The 15,121-nt window shown below is 37.7% G+C and overlaps 1 protein-coding gene across 4 annotated transcripts in view; it reads right to left on the bottom strand.

The window, feature by feature from the left end:
- The window catches only part of ERBIN (erbb2 interacting protein), a 121,147-nt gene that overhangs the window by 45,893 nt on the left and 60,133 nt on the right, over positions 1-15,121 (bottom strand). For 3 of the 4 annotated variants that reach the window (XM_054986107.1, XM_054986108.1, XM_054986109.1), the window contains 7 exons: positions 14,665-14,739; positions 13,342-13,486; positions 12,500-12,572; positions 11,045-11,174; positions 3,500-3,615; positions 3,092-3,161; positions 2,086-2,185 (listed from right to left, as the gene is read on the bottom strand). In XM_054986107.1, coding sequence (XP_054842082.1) covers positions 2,086-2,185; positions 3,092-3,161; positions 3,500-3,615; positions 11,045-11,174; positions 12,500-12,572; positions 13,342-13,486; positions 14,665-14,739 — 709 coding nt within the window. Of the gene's footprint in view, positions 1-2,085; positions 2,186-3,091; positions 3,162-3,499; positions 3,616-11,044; positions 11,175-11,331; positions 11,413-12,499; positions 12,573-13,341; positions 13,487-14,664; positions 14,740-15,121 lie in introns of those variants that run through there. The other variant, XM_054986110.1, reaches the window with a different exon arrangement.

The following is a 15,121-nucleotide window of genomic DNA, read 5'->3' as shown; positions in this document are numbered from 1 at the left end:
ATGACTAGAGCTGCCTGGCATGGTTTTGGACAGTGTTTGTGAGTATGAGCAACTCAAGCCTCTTCAGAGAAATGGAAGTTAGCAAGCTTCATGTCTAGACAGATAGTTTTAGCCAGAAATAGATACGTTGTTTGTTATTTTATTGCCTTTGCTTGTACCTTATAGAGTGTTTCCTGCACCCCTGCATACACTCTCTGAATTAATAAACAACCATTATATTTAAGCCTGTATCCTGAGTTTCTGACCAGCTGTGTGCAAATCCACCCAGAGAAAAAAGAACCCGGAGACTGGGAAGTCTCAAACAAACAGGGTGTCTCAACCCTACTAGGGGTTATGAGTGGCTGTTAGCAGCATTTGGAAATGCTGGTCAAGGGTCAAACCTCTAGATACCTATCCATTGTACTGAGACTGTATTTGTGGTCTTGGGCCTGGAAACCGATGAATGAAATTACTAGTGTTATCCTTCAGTACACCCAAGTTACAAAAGCATGGGCATTTAAAGGTGCAATTAGTACCTGCCACAGCACAACAAATCTTTCAGAAATATTATGAATCATCCTGTATGGGTAAGCATTTTGCAGCTGCTGATGTACAAAAACAGCCAAGTAGGGTTTTCTTCCCAACAGTTTGGTGTAGTGGTTAAGAGCACGGGACTCTAATCTGGAGAGCCAGGTTTGATTCCCCACTCCTCCACGAAGCCAGCTGGGTGACCTTGGGCGAGTCACGGCTCTCTGGAGCTCTCTCAGCCCCACCCACCTCACAGGGTGTTTTGTTGTGGGGATAATAATGGCATACTTTGTAAACCGCTCTGAGTGGGCATTAAGTTGTCCTGAAAGGCGGTATATAAATCGAATGTTATTATTATTATTATAATCTTAGTAAGAAAAAACACACAACATAGAAGTTTTTCGCTGTGGAAATGTTAACTGCTGTACAAACCATATAAATCTAAATCAAATTTGCAAGATAGTAACCAAAAATTTCCACCTAAGAGATAATGTACATCTAGTTAAAAAATGTATATACTGAAAATAGTATAACAAACTTCTGTATTATATTTGGGGTCAATATGACCCTACTACATTCCTTTCATTTTCCCACTCACTCCAATGGTCAATCATATCCAACAGTGTTTTAGTTTTAACTTTTAAAAGGAAGGACGGAGATAAAATCTGATGGGACACAACTGATCCTCACTGTCCTTGGGGAATCTATGAAGTGTGGAATATCACAGTGCAAGGTTTTGCCATATAAACATCTTGTGTTGTGTTTCTGCTGGTTAATATGGGTTTTTTGAAAATTTGTTCCTTTGGATAAAAATGCAGGTTTCTAAGGCAAGAACAAGGGGGGCTGGATGGGTGAGTGAAATGTGCTGTAAACTGCAATTTTTGACAGAATTCTGAGGGAAAGTAGTCAGTCTAGTTCAATGAGTCTGAGTGTGTGTGATGAGAAAAGTTATTCTGTGAGGGAAGAAGTTTGTGTGATTTTACTTTGCAGAGAAAAACTGTCCATATGGCAAGTGAACTCAGAATTCCATGTTCTTCTCTTCTGAGGATATTTTTATCCTAAGTAGCAACCATGTAAAAAATTAGTCTTTGTGACAACATATGGAGGTAAACATTTAAGGATCTATACCTATGTTGAACTACCAAGCTTATAAACCTATTCTGAAACCAATATGCTTATACTCTTCAACCATTATGTATGTACGTTTATAAATAAACTCTTATTTCTGTTTAAGCAAAACACCAGTTTCATTTAGCATAACGGATACTTTTTTTAACCTCACAGCCACCCCCATACCATATACAGCTAATATTTTCTATAAAATTCAAACAGAGAGTTAATGTAAGTGCCTTTGGTGGCAGCCAAAATTTAAAGGAACATTAAAGAAATCAGGGAAGCAGCAATATGTAGAACACAAAAGCAGGCAAAATACCCACATATATTTTCTGATAGTTAATTTTCTTAATAGTTTTATGGAGTATCATGCACCCCACTGGTGGAAAAGGGTTTATCTGGAATAGAGCAAAAAGACAGACACTCCCTTCTATCTGGCAAACTTTTGGATAACAAAGTACTTACCATCTTCAGATCTTGGTTGTTGGGGGAACATGTAATTGGTAAGTACTGTTTTCTGTGTTTCTGGGTCAGTTTCTTTTTGAAGGGGAATGAGCGGTTTAGACTGAGAAGGCAAAAAAAGTAGAATGTGTTCAAAATGTACATATAGAACAAACATCATAGTCAGGTGTTACAAAGAAATAAAAGCAAGCCAGCTGATGCTGCTCAAGCACTTTCTCTCCTCTCTCTCTTCCCACTGAGCTAAAATTAACATTTCAAACATACCAGAAAAACTTCAGTTTCACTGGCACACAAAGGAAGGAGAAGGGCATGCATGACGATTTATCATCTTTTTATGAACATTTTTTGATATCCAAATACACCTCACACACAATCACAAAGCATCTGACTTTTTCTGGCCATTAAATAAGATATGAAGAAATGTATATTCTATAAATCTTTCTGAGCAATATCAATCAATGCCCTACTAGGGTAAATAAAATACAGCAGATATTTTTGCAACAACAGAAGGGATCCTTCAATAGCTACCCAAAAAACCAGACCATTATTTACTGTATCTAATCATAGCAGCCAATAAAGAATCCAAACATCATTTTCTACAGGCTGAACGGTACTTCCACCAAGGGGGGAGGAAGCTACAAATTTTCACCGACTTCCCCTCCCAACTACAAACACTTACACTGCACCCGGTGCTGTACCAGATCATTCCCTGACACATAGTAGCAGGTGGAAGGAGGAGCATAACGGGCTGCAACAGGAGAGTGGGAAATTCCATTCTTCTCGCTAATTTTTGCTCACACTTAAAAGTATCTTTTGGCTCATGAGAAAAACAGCAGTATGTTTTTTTTCAATTACTTTGTGAGAAATGACCAATGTAGAACCACAGTTATAGCCAAGCTTAGCTTTTTTAGAAGGTGATTGGTTCAAGTCTAATTCTAATTTTAGCAATAAGCCTGGTTTGGAGAGAGTATAGTACAAAATATCCAATCATGTTTAAAACAATGCCCACCTGATTGTCTGATAACCACATAGCAGTTAACTGTTGCAGCTTTGTAAAGCTGTAAGGCAAATATTTCAATCTGTGAATAAAAAAATAAAAACACAAGAACAGGTGTCAAGACTAACACCACATTTGAGAATAGGTCAGAAACAAAAACATTACATACTGGTAACATGAATAAAAAGTTGGTAACATCTCTGAATTAGAGTCATTTTATTTAGATGCCATGATGCACTTACTACATTATTTTCCACCCATTCTCCAAGGAGCTCAGAGTGATATATGGAACTCCTGCCTTACCCAGTTTTCCCTTATAACACCCCTAAGCAACAGGGTAAATGGAGGGATGACTACCCAAAGGCCACCCAGTGAACCTTCATTATCCATAAATCCCGCAGAAGAATGCAAGTCACAAACCTATTATCACTTAGATTGATAACTTTTAATTTCTGCATATCGCCCATTTCCTCCGGGAGAAACTCCAGCTTATTAGAATGCAGAAACAGAACAGTTACATGCTTCCAGTTGCCAATCTGAAAGAAAGAAAAAACCTGATTACTCAGCAACTGAGTATTAACTGAAGATTTTAACGCTCTGTTTTAATGTTCTGTCTGGGTTTTTAATGGCTTGCTAATTATAATTATTTGTATGCTGTTTTTATAGTGAGCCACCTGAAGCACAGCTCTGGAGAGACAGTACATACATTTTCTGCTTTCCAGGATTCACAGTATCATGGATATAAAAGGGAGTGTGAAAGGCTATGCTGTGGAGTAGGGAGAAAAATACATAGTACCCTTAGCTGACCTTGCACTATAGAAGGGAAAAATATTCTGCTCCACAAGAACAGATTCTGTCACAATGAGATTATGTACTTTGGTCACCTAAAGGCTGCAGGCAAGATTTGCCCTTGGCAGGCACCCTCCCGGACTGTAATTGGCTTGCCTCTCTTAGGTCACTGGCAACCCGTGGCGCTGATATAGGAGAAAGTGAGAGGAGAGATCTAAGTACATATTGTCAGTTCAGTCCTAAACAGAATCATGCCCTCCTAAGGCCACTGAAGTCAATGAGTCTCGTATGGCATAACCCAGCATAGGGTGCCACAATAAATCTTTGTGCTGCTGAGCAAATGACTCAGCACAAACACCTCTCAAAGGAACGCAGATGCAAGCAAGCAGTGTGAGCACGTCTGTCCGCAGAGCAGCTCTGATGCATCTGGTGTTGACTTGAGCCCCAAGTTTGCACTAGTGCAGATACAACTTGTTAAAGGGGGGATTGATTTAAAAATCAAGATGACAAATCAACACATTAATTGAAATAAATTTAATCTAAGTTTTCCATTACTTTTATACTTCCCTAAATAAAAGTGTGTACCAATTGGTTTCTACAACCATAAACATATTTAACATTTATGTTATACACCCTCAGAGGGCACATTATATGTTCCTTAAATATTTAACTTAAAATGTTATTATTTTAGAAAATTATATACAACTAATTTCTTATTTTCATATCGTACTGCTAATGAACTCAAGTTTCTCTTACAAGCTGCAGTCATGATTGGTTTTCATAGATAGTTGCTGTTTAGAATTAACATTAAGAGGTGCTGCTCTCTTTTGATACATCTCCTTTGCTATAAAACTGCCATGCCCTACCCTACCTCCAAAAAAAATTAAATAATCTCAACCAGAAGCAAGTGCTGGTAGTAGTTATTGGTTAGATTATGTAAACTGAAAGTTAAGCGTCAAAGTTATTTGAATGGCAGCCTTATTAGAGTACTGAACCAACTGTAGAGGTCAGTTAGTAGGCATACTAATAAAATGTGAGCTGCCTCAACCTATCAGCTCCACATTTTTTTCTTAAAAATCTTTTTTGCAAGTTCATAATATGGTCAGAAATTCATTTTTAAAAATTACATTTGCTTTATGTTCAGATTTCAAAAACACGGATAGTCTGAAAGGAAAATTTTAAGTGCAGATTAGCATGGATTTTTTTTAAAATCCAGTTTTAATACCTTCTGTGAAAACGTGTCTTATTAATATTATGGAATCTACCAAAACAGTTGGCCCTTCTGTCACTAGAACATATTATACCCACTGCTAACAGCTGCTTCAATCATTAATCTATTCCTAAAACTAAAGACGGTATCTTAAAACATTTTAAGCCATTAAAACTGTAGTTCAACAAGAGTATTAAAAAAAGCATTAAGACAGAGCTCCAGAAGTCAAAGAAAATCAGAAGTCACTGCTTAATGCAATATTGAAAAATGCTGTAGTGCATGCATTCTAGAGAAGGTACATCAATTCACCTATAAAAGCTGTTTAAATAACAAAACATGAGCAGATATTTAGAATACTGACAGTGCAATCTGATTCCAGAAGGGTTATTCCATCCCTCTAAATCAGTGTTTTCAACCTGTGAGTTGGGAAGCCTCTGAAAGTGGGTTGCACACCAGCCATCCCTGCACACCAGCAATCCCCTAGGCAACCAAGGAGGTGGCTCCTGCCCTTTATGCCCTTCTCTTTCTCTCCTTCTCTTCCTTGTCAGTTTTTCCCATTCTCACCTTGCCCTCCCCCTTTGCAACAATAATGAGGGTGGGGGGGAAGCTGTCTGGCAATTAGTAACTTGATAACAATCGCTGGAAGAAGGGGGGAAAGGGGAAACTAGGTGAGAGCTGTTCAGCACCTGGAAAAACGAGGAGGAGGAGGAAAAGGTGTGTGCGTGCATAGGCTCTGTCTTGGTGCTGCTCCTTCAGCATTCCATTCTTGCCCAGCCCCCTGCTGTGCCCTCTATCTGCTGTGGGAGATTGCATTGGGCCACCTGCCACTCTCCTCTTTGCCAACACCTGCCATCTTCCCACATCTACTCAAATAGGAGCCCTGCCCCCCCCCTCAGGCCCAGTACAAACTTGTAAAATGGGCCACACACACACCCCAAGCCCATAATCCTTCATCCTATACATAAAACTCACAAACCATGGAAGAAGATTTAGTTATGAAATTACTGTTACATAGTCTACATTTGTGAAAAATACAAGTTTGCTAGCTATTTTGGAACTTTTGGTCTCTAAAAAGGGATTATCCTGTCAATTACTTTTTTACAAAAATTCTAATGGAACAACATGGGCATGACTGCAAATTAATGTAAAGCTTTTATTTTTTCTGGCTTTTTTCATTGCAAAATGAAAAACTAGCCTCCCAAAGTCAATTTCTCTTGCAAGTTCACGCTCAACAGACAAGATGGCTGGGTGGATTAAGCATTCTTGCCCCATTGCAGAACACCTGCAGTTTTTTTAATAATAATTTTTTATTAATAAAAACAGATAGCAATTAACAAATTACACGATAGCTTAGCTTAACAAATAACAAATAGATAATACACAATCAAGAACCAAATAATAGTACTATATACAAATGTAAGGAAACATGAGAATTAAACTTCTAAAAAATATGTTATAACCAGTCAAGAATAGATTTATGAATTTTGACATAGCCCAGATATTATTGTTTTCCAGATATTCAAAGAATGGAAACCATTTTTCTTGAAAATTAGTGCTTTTAGGGAAGTGCTCGGCTTGGCATAGTTTATCAATTTTTCTGTAATAAAATGATCCCAAATCTTATTATGCCAATCCAGTATTGTTGGAACACTGTTATTTTCCAAAAAGTTGCAATAACACTCTTTGCAGCAGTTAGCAGACTTGTTATGAGATCCTTTCTTATTTTAGGAATGAGCAGGTCGTCCCATTGAACCAAGAAGATTAATTCAGGCTTTAGTGGGATTGTATAGTTAGTGATATCTTTAATCTTAGTAAGAATTTTCTTCCAAAAATTAATGACATATTGGCATTCCCACCAACAGTGAGAGAATGTTCCAATCTCCCCACATCCTTTCCAGCATTGAGGAGATGCAGAAGAGTAAATTTGCGATAGTTTTTTAGGCGTCAAATACCATTTGTTTATGATCTTAATAGTTTGTAATTTGATAACTACTGAAGAATTGTACAAATTTGATGTCCATATTTTGTGCCATTGTTTGGATGAAAGATTAGTTTTGCAATCTTGTCACCATTTAATTTGATAATTAAGAGTAGTATGTTTACACGTATTTAATATAATGTTGTAGATTTTGGATATTAGGCCTTTAAAACATACTAGTTGGGAATCTAAGATTCCTTCAAAATCAGTTTTAGGAGTATTCATTATTTGGTTAATGTTGATTCTATCTGTTAAGTTTTGAAGTTGTAAATAGAGAAACCATTGAATTTTTGTTGTAAATAGAGAAACCATTGAATTTTTTTGTGTCTTTTGTTCTAATTCAAGTCTACTCATAAGACCATTATGTGTTGCAATATCTATCCATCTAATATTGTGTTTATCGCCAAAATTGACAAAATTGGTTATTTAGTCCCAGTTCTAACAAGGGGGTTAGTATAAATGGACAGAATCTAGATATATTTGGTAGAATCTTATGCCTCACTTGATCCCAAACCTTTAGTATAGCATTTTTAAAAAGATACTTTTTAACTTTAGAAGGTCGGTCACTTGGTCTTTCCCAAATTATTTTGAGCAGAGATCTTTGGGCTAATAAAGATTGAAAAATAGATGCCCAAGATGGAAGAATCTTGTTTGACATTAATTCAATAATATTTATTAGTCTTGTAGAATTTTGACATATGATTAAATCTGGGTAATTAAACCCACCATTCAAAGATTTACGTCTAATGGTTTCAAAAGCAACTCTCAGTTTCTTATCCTGCCATAAAAATTTATTTAATATATTTTGCCATTGAGATAAGTATGTGTGTGGCATGTAGATGGGTACCACTCTGAATATATATATCATTTTGGGAAGTATAAACGATTTAATAAGATGAAATCTAGCCATGATAAATCTGTTTTGTTCCAATTAGTTATACTAGTTTTGAGTTATAATCTCTTTATGATTTATCTGTAGAATATTACTAATATTAGCTGAGATATTAACACCTAAGTATCTTATTTGGGCTATCAATTTAAACCTAAACAATGCGGCTATTAATTTATTTGTTTTTTCATCAATATTTATTGGCAGAAGATATGATTCTTAGATTACCTTGTAGACCAGGTATTAGTCCAAATTCAGATAAACTTGGTTATAGATGTTGGATTGATGCCAAAGGATCCGTTAAGTAAAGCAGCATATCATCTGCAACCATGCTAATTTTAAAAGTGTTTGTATCTATGCAGATTCCCTTCACCGATTGTCTTTCCCTAATAGCAATTGCCAGAGGTTCTATGGCAATGGCAAATAGTATTGGTGAGAGTGGGCACCCTTGTCTAGTTCCTCTGCCAATATTTAATTTCTCTGATGTTTTACCATTGATTCTTATGTTGGCGATAGGATCAGAGTACGTCGATTTTATTGTGGTGAGGAATTTAGAGCCAAATCCCATGTGTTTTAGTATATTGAGTAGATAAGAAACCTCTAGGAAATTGAGGGCCTTCTCAATATCTAAGAAATGCGGCCTCAGTATTGTTTGTTTTACAGTGCGTTATTAAGTGTAGCATTTTATTAATATTATCTGTTATATTACGAGTAGGGATAAAGCATGTTTGATCAGAATGTATGTAATTGGAGATGAAAGAATTTATACGCTTTGCCAAGATGGTAGTGAAGATTTTGTAATCCTGATTTAGTAAAGAGATTGGACAGTAAGATGTTGCATTGAGAGGATCTTTGTCTTGTTTAGGAATTACTATAATAGTTGCCATTTTCCAAGATGGAGGTATTTGGCCAGTATCCATAACTAAATTGCAGTTTTTGATGAGTGATGGCTTGCTGAAACTTCTTTCAGCTTCTTCCACAGTTACTGACAGTGTGTGCAAAGAATCCATAGGGCTATGCATGCTTCACTAAAAATTAGTTACCACAGACTCAGTCTCTATATGGAAATCATTTTCATCTTGATTTTGTTCATCTGCTCCTCTAACCACCATACATTTGCCCAACTATAGAAAGGCTTCATTTGATTTGAAAAACTGGAGCAAAGATTGGTTTCCTGTAGCTTCTTTTTGTTCCCTCACATTTCTGGATGCTGGGTTTGTATTTATAGCCAGCCCCAGATACGGCAGCATTGAACATGCATTTGTGACTTTGAGTAAATTAGACAAATATCATTTGGGCCTGCAAATCCAACCAAAGAAGATGCAACACTTGCTCACACTATCTTAAAGTGCTTTGGTTTGTCCTTCTCACCAAGTGCTCCTCCCTCCTGCCTGTGCAAAAGAAACTCTGAAACTGGTAGTTCTTGATAATGATAGACCTAGAAGGTAAAACAGTTCAGAATGCTGTTCGAGACTGCTGCTTTAACACTGCTTCTGATTGAATCCAGCAATTCTCACAAGATCTGGACAACAGATACATAAATACAAGGAAATAAGTTTCTATAAGTATCCTCAGTAGACATGGGGACGAATCGAAATACGAAGCAAATTTCATCACGAAACGGGCCATTTTGTATGTTGTGAAACCGCGTTTTGTGGGGCTGCAGTTATCATGAAATTCATGACTTTTTGGCCTGTTTCATTAGCTTTGTGAACGATTCGTAATTGCAGACAGGCTGGCGCCAATCCATTGATTCCCTAGGCAACAATGGGCCCAGACCTTTCGTTGCCATTGGAAACCCCAGTCATAGCCCACTTACCCTTGACTGGCAGCTCTCCTAGCCATCTGGAGAGCTTCCATTCTGCCCTGTACAACCAGGAGCTGGGAGTCAATCCCCTAGGCAACCAAGGAGGTGGGCCTTCTGTAGCCATGGGCACACCAATCTCACCCCTCCAAACCCTGTTAGGCAGGTCTGTCAGCCAACTACAGACCTCCTGTTCTGATCTAAGTCAGCATCTTGCTGGGATTGGAATGAGAGTGTGTGTGGAAGGATTTGGGATTGTGCTTTTGGCTGCTGCTGCTTAAAAGAGACTAAAAGAAGCCTCTTATTTCCAGCTCTTGGCCTTGCTGTGGGAAGGTCTTTGGGTGAGGGTGCCTTTTTCCCTCCACCCCACCCCACCCCTCACTCTGTCTTCCCGGCCCAACTCCACCACAGCTGGTCCTTCGTCCTCCTCTGATCCAGCAACTCCTGGTCCACGTTTCAGTCATGCACTCCCTTCCCACCCTTCCCGATCAACATATTGCAAACTGGGAGGGTGGGTGGAGGAGAGCCTGCTGAAGTCTCCCTGAGAATTTGGCATCTCCGGGTACGAAGGGGGCTGTTGAAATAACCCGGGTTGTGACAAATCATGAAACTACTTGTTTTGCCGAATGTGTCAATTTCGTGACGTTTCGCAATTCACAATTCATGGATCGCAACAAAACACAAAACTCTCCCATGTCTAATCCTCAGGCATGATCTATAAGTTTATCTACGTTTTTTCCTCATGGTAATGGGGACTGCATCCTGGCCTGGGCCCCTCTGGACCTCCAGGCCCCAGTATACTCTTCTCCCCCATGCAGAGGCCCTGGTGGCACACGTGAAGCAGGGGTAGAAGGGAATGACTGATAACTTAAGATAGTACTTGGTATGCCCACGTGCACTGCTGTCATTTCAGCTATGAGGCTGGGCTTTACCCACAGGTGATGGAACATGTTAAGAGCTCATCTCTTCTATTATATCTGCTTTTACCTTAAAGTGCATTCCTTCTTCCAAGATCTTCCATTCTTCTGAGCTGTGATATAATAGCAAAGCTGGCAGACAAGTGCTGTCATGTTTTCATATTCTGTATCTTATTAGTTTTGTTATCTTAGTGATAATGAATTTGGGAATTTATTCAGCTAAAGCTATACATCACAAAATTTCAATTGCTGATTTTTCAGTTAGTTGAAACACACACAGAAATACAGGTCTATAAAATGCACAGCACTGATAGGATATAATTAAATACTAAGGATAATTAGATAATCAGATTAATGTGTCACTGAATATAAACATACCTCTGGCGGCAACTGTGTTAAAAAGTTATGATCTGCAGCAAAAGTCCTTATATTAGAGAGCTGGCCACTAGATGAGGGCAAAGCTTCAATCTCATTGAAGCTACAGTCCAATTCTTCCATAGATGTTAACCTAAACAAAAATTAATCAGTTTTTAAAAGTCCTGATTACTTAGTATGATTTTAAAATCAAATATGGAAATGACAAATGGGATCAATTTGTAATACAATGTGAAAATAAAATGCCAAACAGCAAGCCGTGTAGAAATGTATAGCTACTGCAGGTTTACCTTTTAAATATGGACCAAGGCATGAGATCCAAGCTACCTGCAGCACTTCTCCAGAACTCCTTTAAGCCCAATGGATATGCAAGTCCAGTGATCTCTAATGTGATGTCCATGTGTACCATGGTACTTGTTGACAGGTTTTCTGACACCCATTTGCTTCTTCTAAAAAGCAAATGACTAGACCTGGCTTTCTTCAACCTCGCTGGAGTAGAAGGTGTCACTTTTGTGTCTACAGGGAGCACACATTTAGAAACTGTTTCCTCTAAGGATGTACGCTTAAAAAAGGCAGTATAGTTTGGATTTGGTATATATATTCAGTATTCCAAATATTCACATCCAAAAATACCAGTATAGAACTCAGATTCTGGTTTTATTTGGAATACATTCATTCTCTATGGCTCAATCATTCTCTATGGGAGAATCATTCTCTATGGGAGAATCTTTCCAGGGCGCTGGAGGGACCATTTTTCAAGCACACTACACCACTAAAGACCCTCCAAGTTTCAAGTTGATTGGGTCAAGGGGTCCAGTTCTGTGGGCCCCAGAAATGACACCCCAGTCACTCCAACTGGCAAGCTGGTTGGAGCCAGCCAGCCAGCCAGCCAGCCAGCCAGCCACACACACACACACACACAGAGAGAGAGAGAGAGAGAGAGAGTGTAACACCACTTCCCTTCCCCCTCGTCTCAGTCTGGGAAACCTACAAAGGAGGGAAAACAAGCTGCTGCAACTTTTAAAATGCACTTCCTTGATATTCCCAAACATATCCAGGTAATTTGGGAACATAAATATTGGTTTATTGAAATATATCCAAACAAGACAGATATATCTGGATTTATCCAAATAATACTACATAAGTATTATCGGGGTGTATTTTTAAACCAGATATACCAAATGGCACATCCCTAGTTGCATAGAGGGATGCTTAAATTGCAACCATCCCAGCATCTTGTGATTGGCCCCAGTATACTATGCCAGCCATTTTGTGGTAGCACCCATTCCCTGTTCTCAAAATGGTCAAAACCATTCAGACTCAATGGTTTCAGGAACCTCTGTGCTAATTTGCTGGAGAAGGGAATACCAACCTAAAATGAAATCATTAACCAATAAATGCATCTCTCTCTCTCAGAACTTAGACATTCTATCAAAAAAATCATACAGAAATACCTACCCTCCAATGGAGTCTGGCAAATACATTAGCTGATTCTCATCTATTTTAAGAATTGTTAATTTCTTTAGAGAACCTGTTATAAGACAAAAAGATCATTAAAATATTCATATGAGAACATAAAAGCGACTGATGTGAGGAATAGGAGGAGTATAGGTATAAATAAAAGATCCATTTGGCTGTGAGCCACCCCCACCCCTTATGTGTAACAGAAGAGAGTAGATAGCAAAATGTTGCTTCTTGTAGGTCTGAGAAATCAGTGGAAATGTATGACAACACAATGTTTTAACTGCTGTTTTTGTATGGGTTTTTAGGTTGGGTTTAATGGTTTTTAAATGTTTTTATTATGTGTGTTTTTAATCTTTCAGCCACCTTGGTGCCCCAATGATGGCAGAAAAGGTGGAGTATAAAGTCTGTAATTAAATAAATATGCCCGATTCTCATGAACATCTCTCCTTTGTGGACATTACGCACCTAGGGATTCCCAAGAAAGACATTTCAGACCTATTTTAATATAATTAGCATATGTCTACATACTTATAATCAACTATGATATTTTAATTTGAAAGCCTCTGTTTAACGTGCCATTAGCTAACCATTCTCATATCTCCTTTAATATCTTCAAAACTGTATTCTTTTCCAGGCATAACAAAGGCAAATATATTTATCTAGATTACGGCCTAGATTCCAATGAATAGTTACAAATAGTATTTTACAAGTGCTTGTGCAATTTTGTGAGTGTGTCTAATATGTTCATTTGTAGGAAAAAATATTTTGATTTTTGGCCTGTGCAGTATCAAAGGAGTAACTATAGTTTTGTGAAATATTTAACTGACAATACAAACCAATAGACTCTGGCAGCTGCTGCAGTGAATTGCTAGATAACAGTAGGTCTTGTAAACTTTCACATCCTGAAACGCCTTCTTCAAGTGTCTCAATATTGTTTTTGGAAACATCCAAGTAAGTCAATTGCTTCAAACTGCCCATAAACTAAAAGTGAAAAGCATCAATTCAATATACATCATTACAAAAATATGAATAGTGAGTTCTGAAAAATGAGTACATTCAAAATATACTCTTACACATCTGTATGTATATAATTACACATCAGGAAGGTAATATTTGCCTTCTACAAACACTGCAGCAAACCAATGTGCACATTTTGGTTTATGTTCAAAGTTCAGTTCTGAGAAAATGTGTTGTAGATATTTCATTCCAAGATTCTACTTCAAAACACTGTCAATATATAATATATATTAGTCACAACTAATCTCCACAGTTCAGACTACATTCCACTGTAAGAAATAGTAAAGAGTCCAGTAGCACCTTTAAGACTAACCAACTTTACTGTAGCATAAGCTTTCAAGAACCACAGTTCTCTTTGTCAGAGGCATGGAGGGTATGGAGAAACTGGCCAGATATACATAGGCGGTGAGCGGAGGGGGAAGTAGATGCAATCAGTTGCAAAAGTCATGAAAGAGGTGGAGTACACAATCCAGGCAGGGTGTGACCCCTCCCTTCCATAGCTGAATCTGAACAGAATGCCTGAGAGTCAGTTACTTCTGATAATGAGATAACCATTCATAATCTCTATTCAATCCAAGTCTGACCGAGTCAAATTTACATATGAATTCCAATTCAGCAGCTTCCCATTGGATTTTGCTTTTGATCGGTTTCTGTTGAACTATGGTGACCTTTAAGTCCTTGCTAGAATGTCCTGGTAGATTGAAGTGTTCCACCACTGGTTTCTGGATGTTGCCATTTTTAAAGTAAAATCTAACATTAACATCATATTTTACATTAAAAATGGCAACATCCAGAAACCAGTGGTGGAACACTCATTATCAGAAGTAACTGACTCTCAGGCATTCTATTCAGATTTCCTCCAGAGACCTGAAAGAGACATACAGCATTCTCCCCTTTCATTTTATTCTCACAACCACCTTGCAATGTAAATTAGTTTGAGAGAAAGTGATTGGGCCAACGTCACTCAGCAAGCTTTCATAGCAGAATGTGAACTTGAATCCCGTTCTTACCGAATGTAGTCTGATAATCTGAACACGCTACTACATTCTCTCTTGTAATTAAAGTGTCATTTAAATATGCCATTTAAATCCTATGGTGGTTCCCATTATACAGATTAAAAAATGTATTTTTAAAATGCATACCCCTGGAATAAGTGTTAGTCTGTTACCATCCATCCAGAATTCTTTTAATCCACTTAATTGTTCAAGTACTTCAGGCTGTCAAAACAAAAAATAATGGGAAATGTGCCATGAGTTTAAATTAATTTATTACAAAACAAAATACGGTGCATTTCTCCTTTACAGTACAACTCCTGCATTTTCATGCTGACTAGAAATACTCGAATTCGATCAACTACAATGTTGAGCAAGTCACTGAATCACAGTGATCTACAAGACTGAAAGCTGCTGAATCTTTCCACTGCATATGTGCATGCAAAATTAGATACCGTTATTTTGTTTTTCATTATACTTGTATAAATCAAGCATTTTTGTGCATGTATAACACAAAAAGTCAAAACATAGTCAAATAAGAATACTGTTTGTTTACAGTTTCAACGTGAACGCAAATATTTTCTAATCACTCAAAACACAATACTGA

Source organism: Eublepharis macularius, chromosome 8, assembly GCF_028583425.1.
Source record: "Eublepharis macularius isolate TG4126 chromosome 8, MPM_Emac_v1.0, whole genome shotgun sequence".
Classification (NCBI taxonomy): Eukaryota; Metazoa; Chordata; class Lepidosauria; order Squamata; family Eublepharidae; genus Eublepharis; species Eublepharis macularius.
This window is presented reverse-complemented; position numbering and strand designations above follow the sequence as displayed.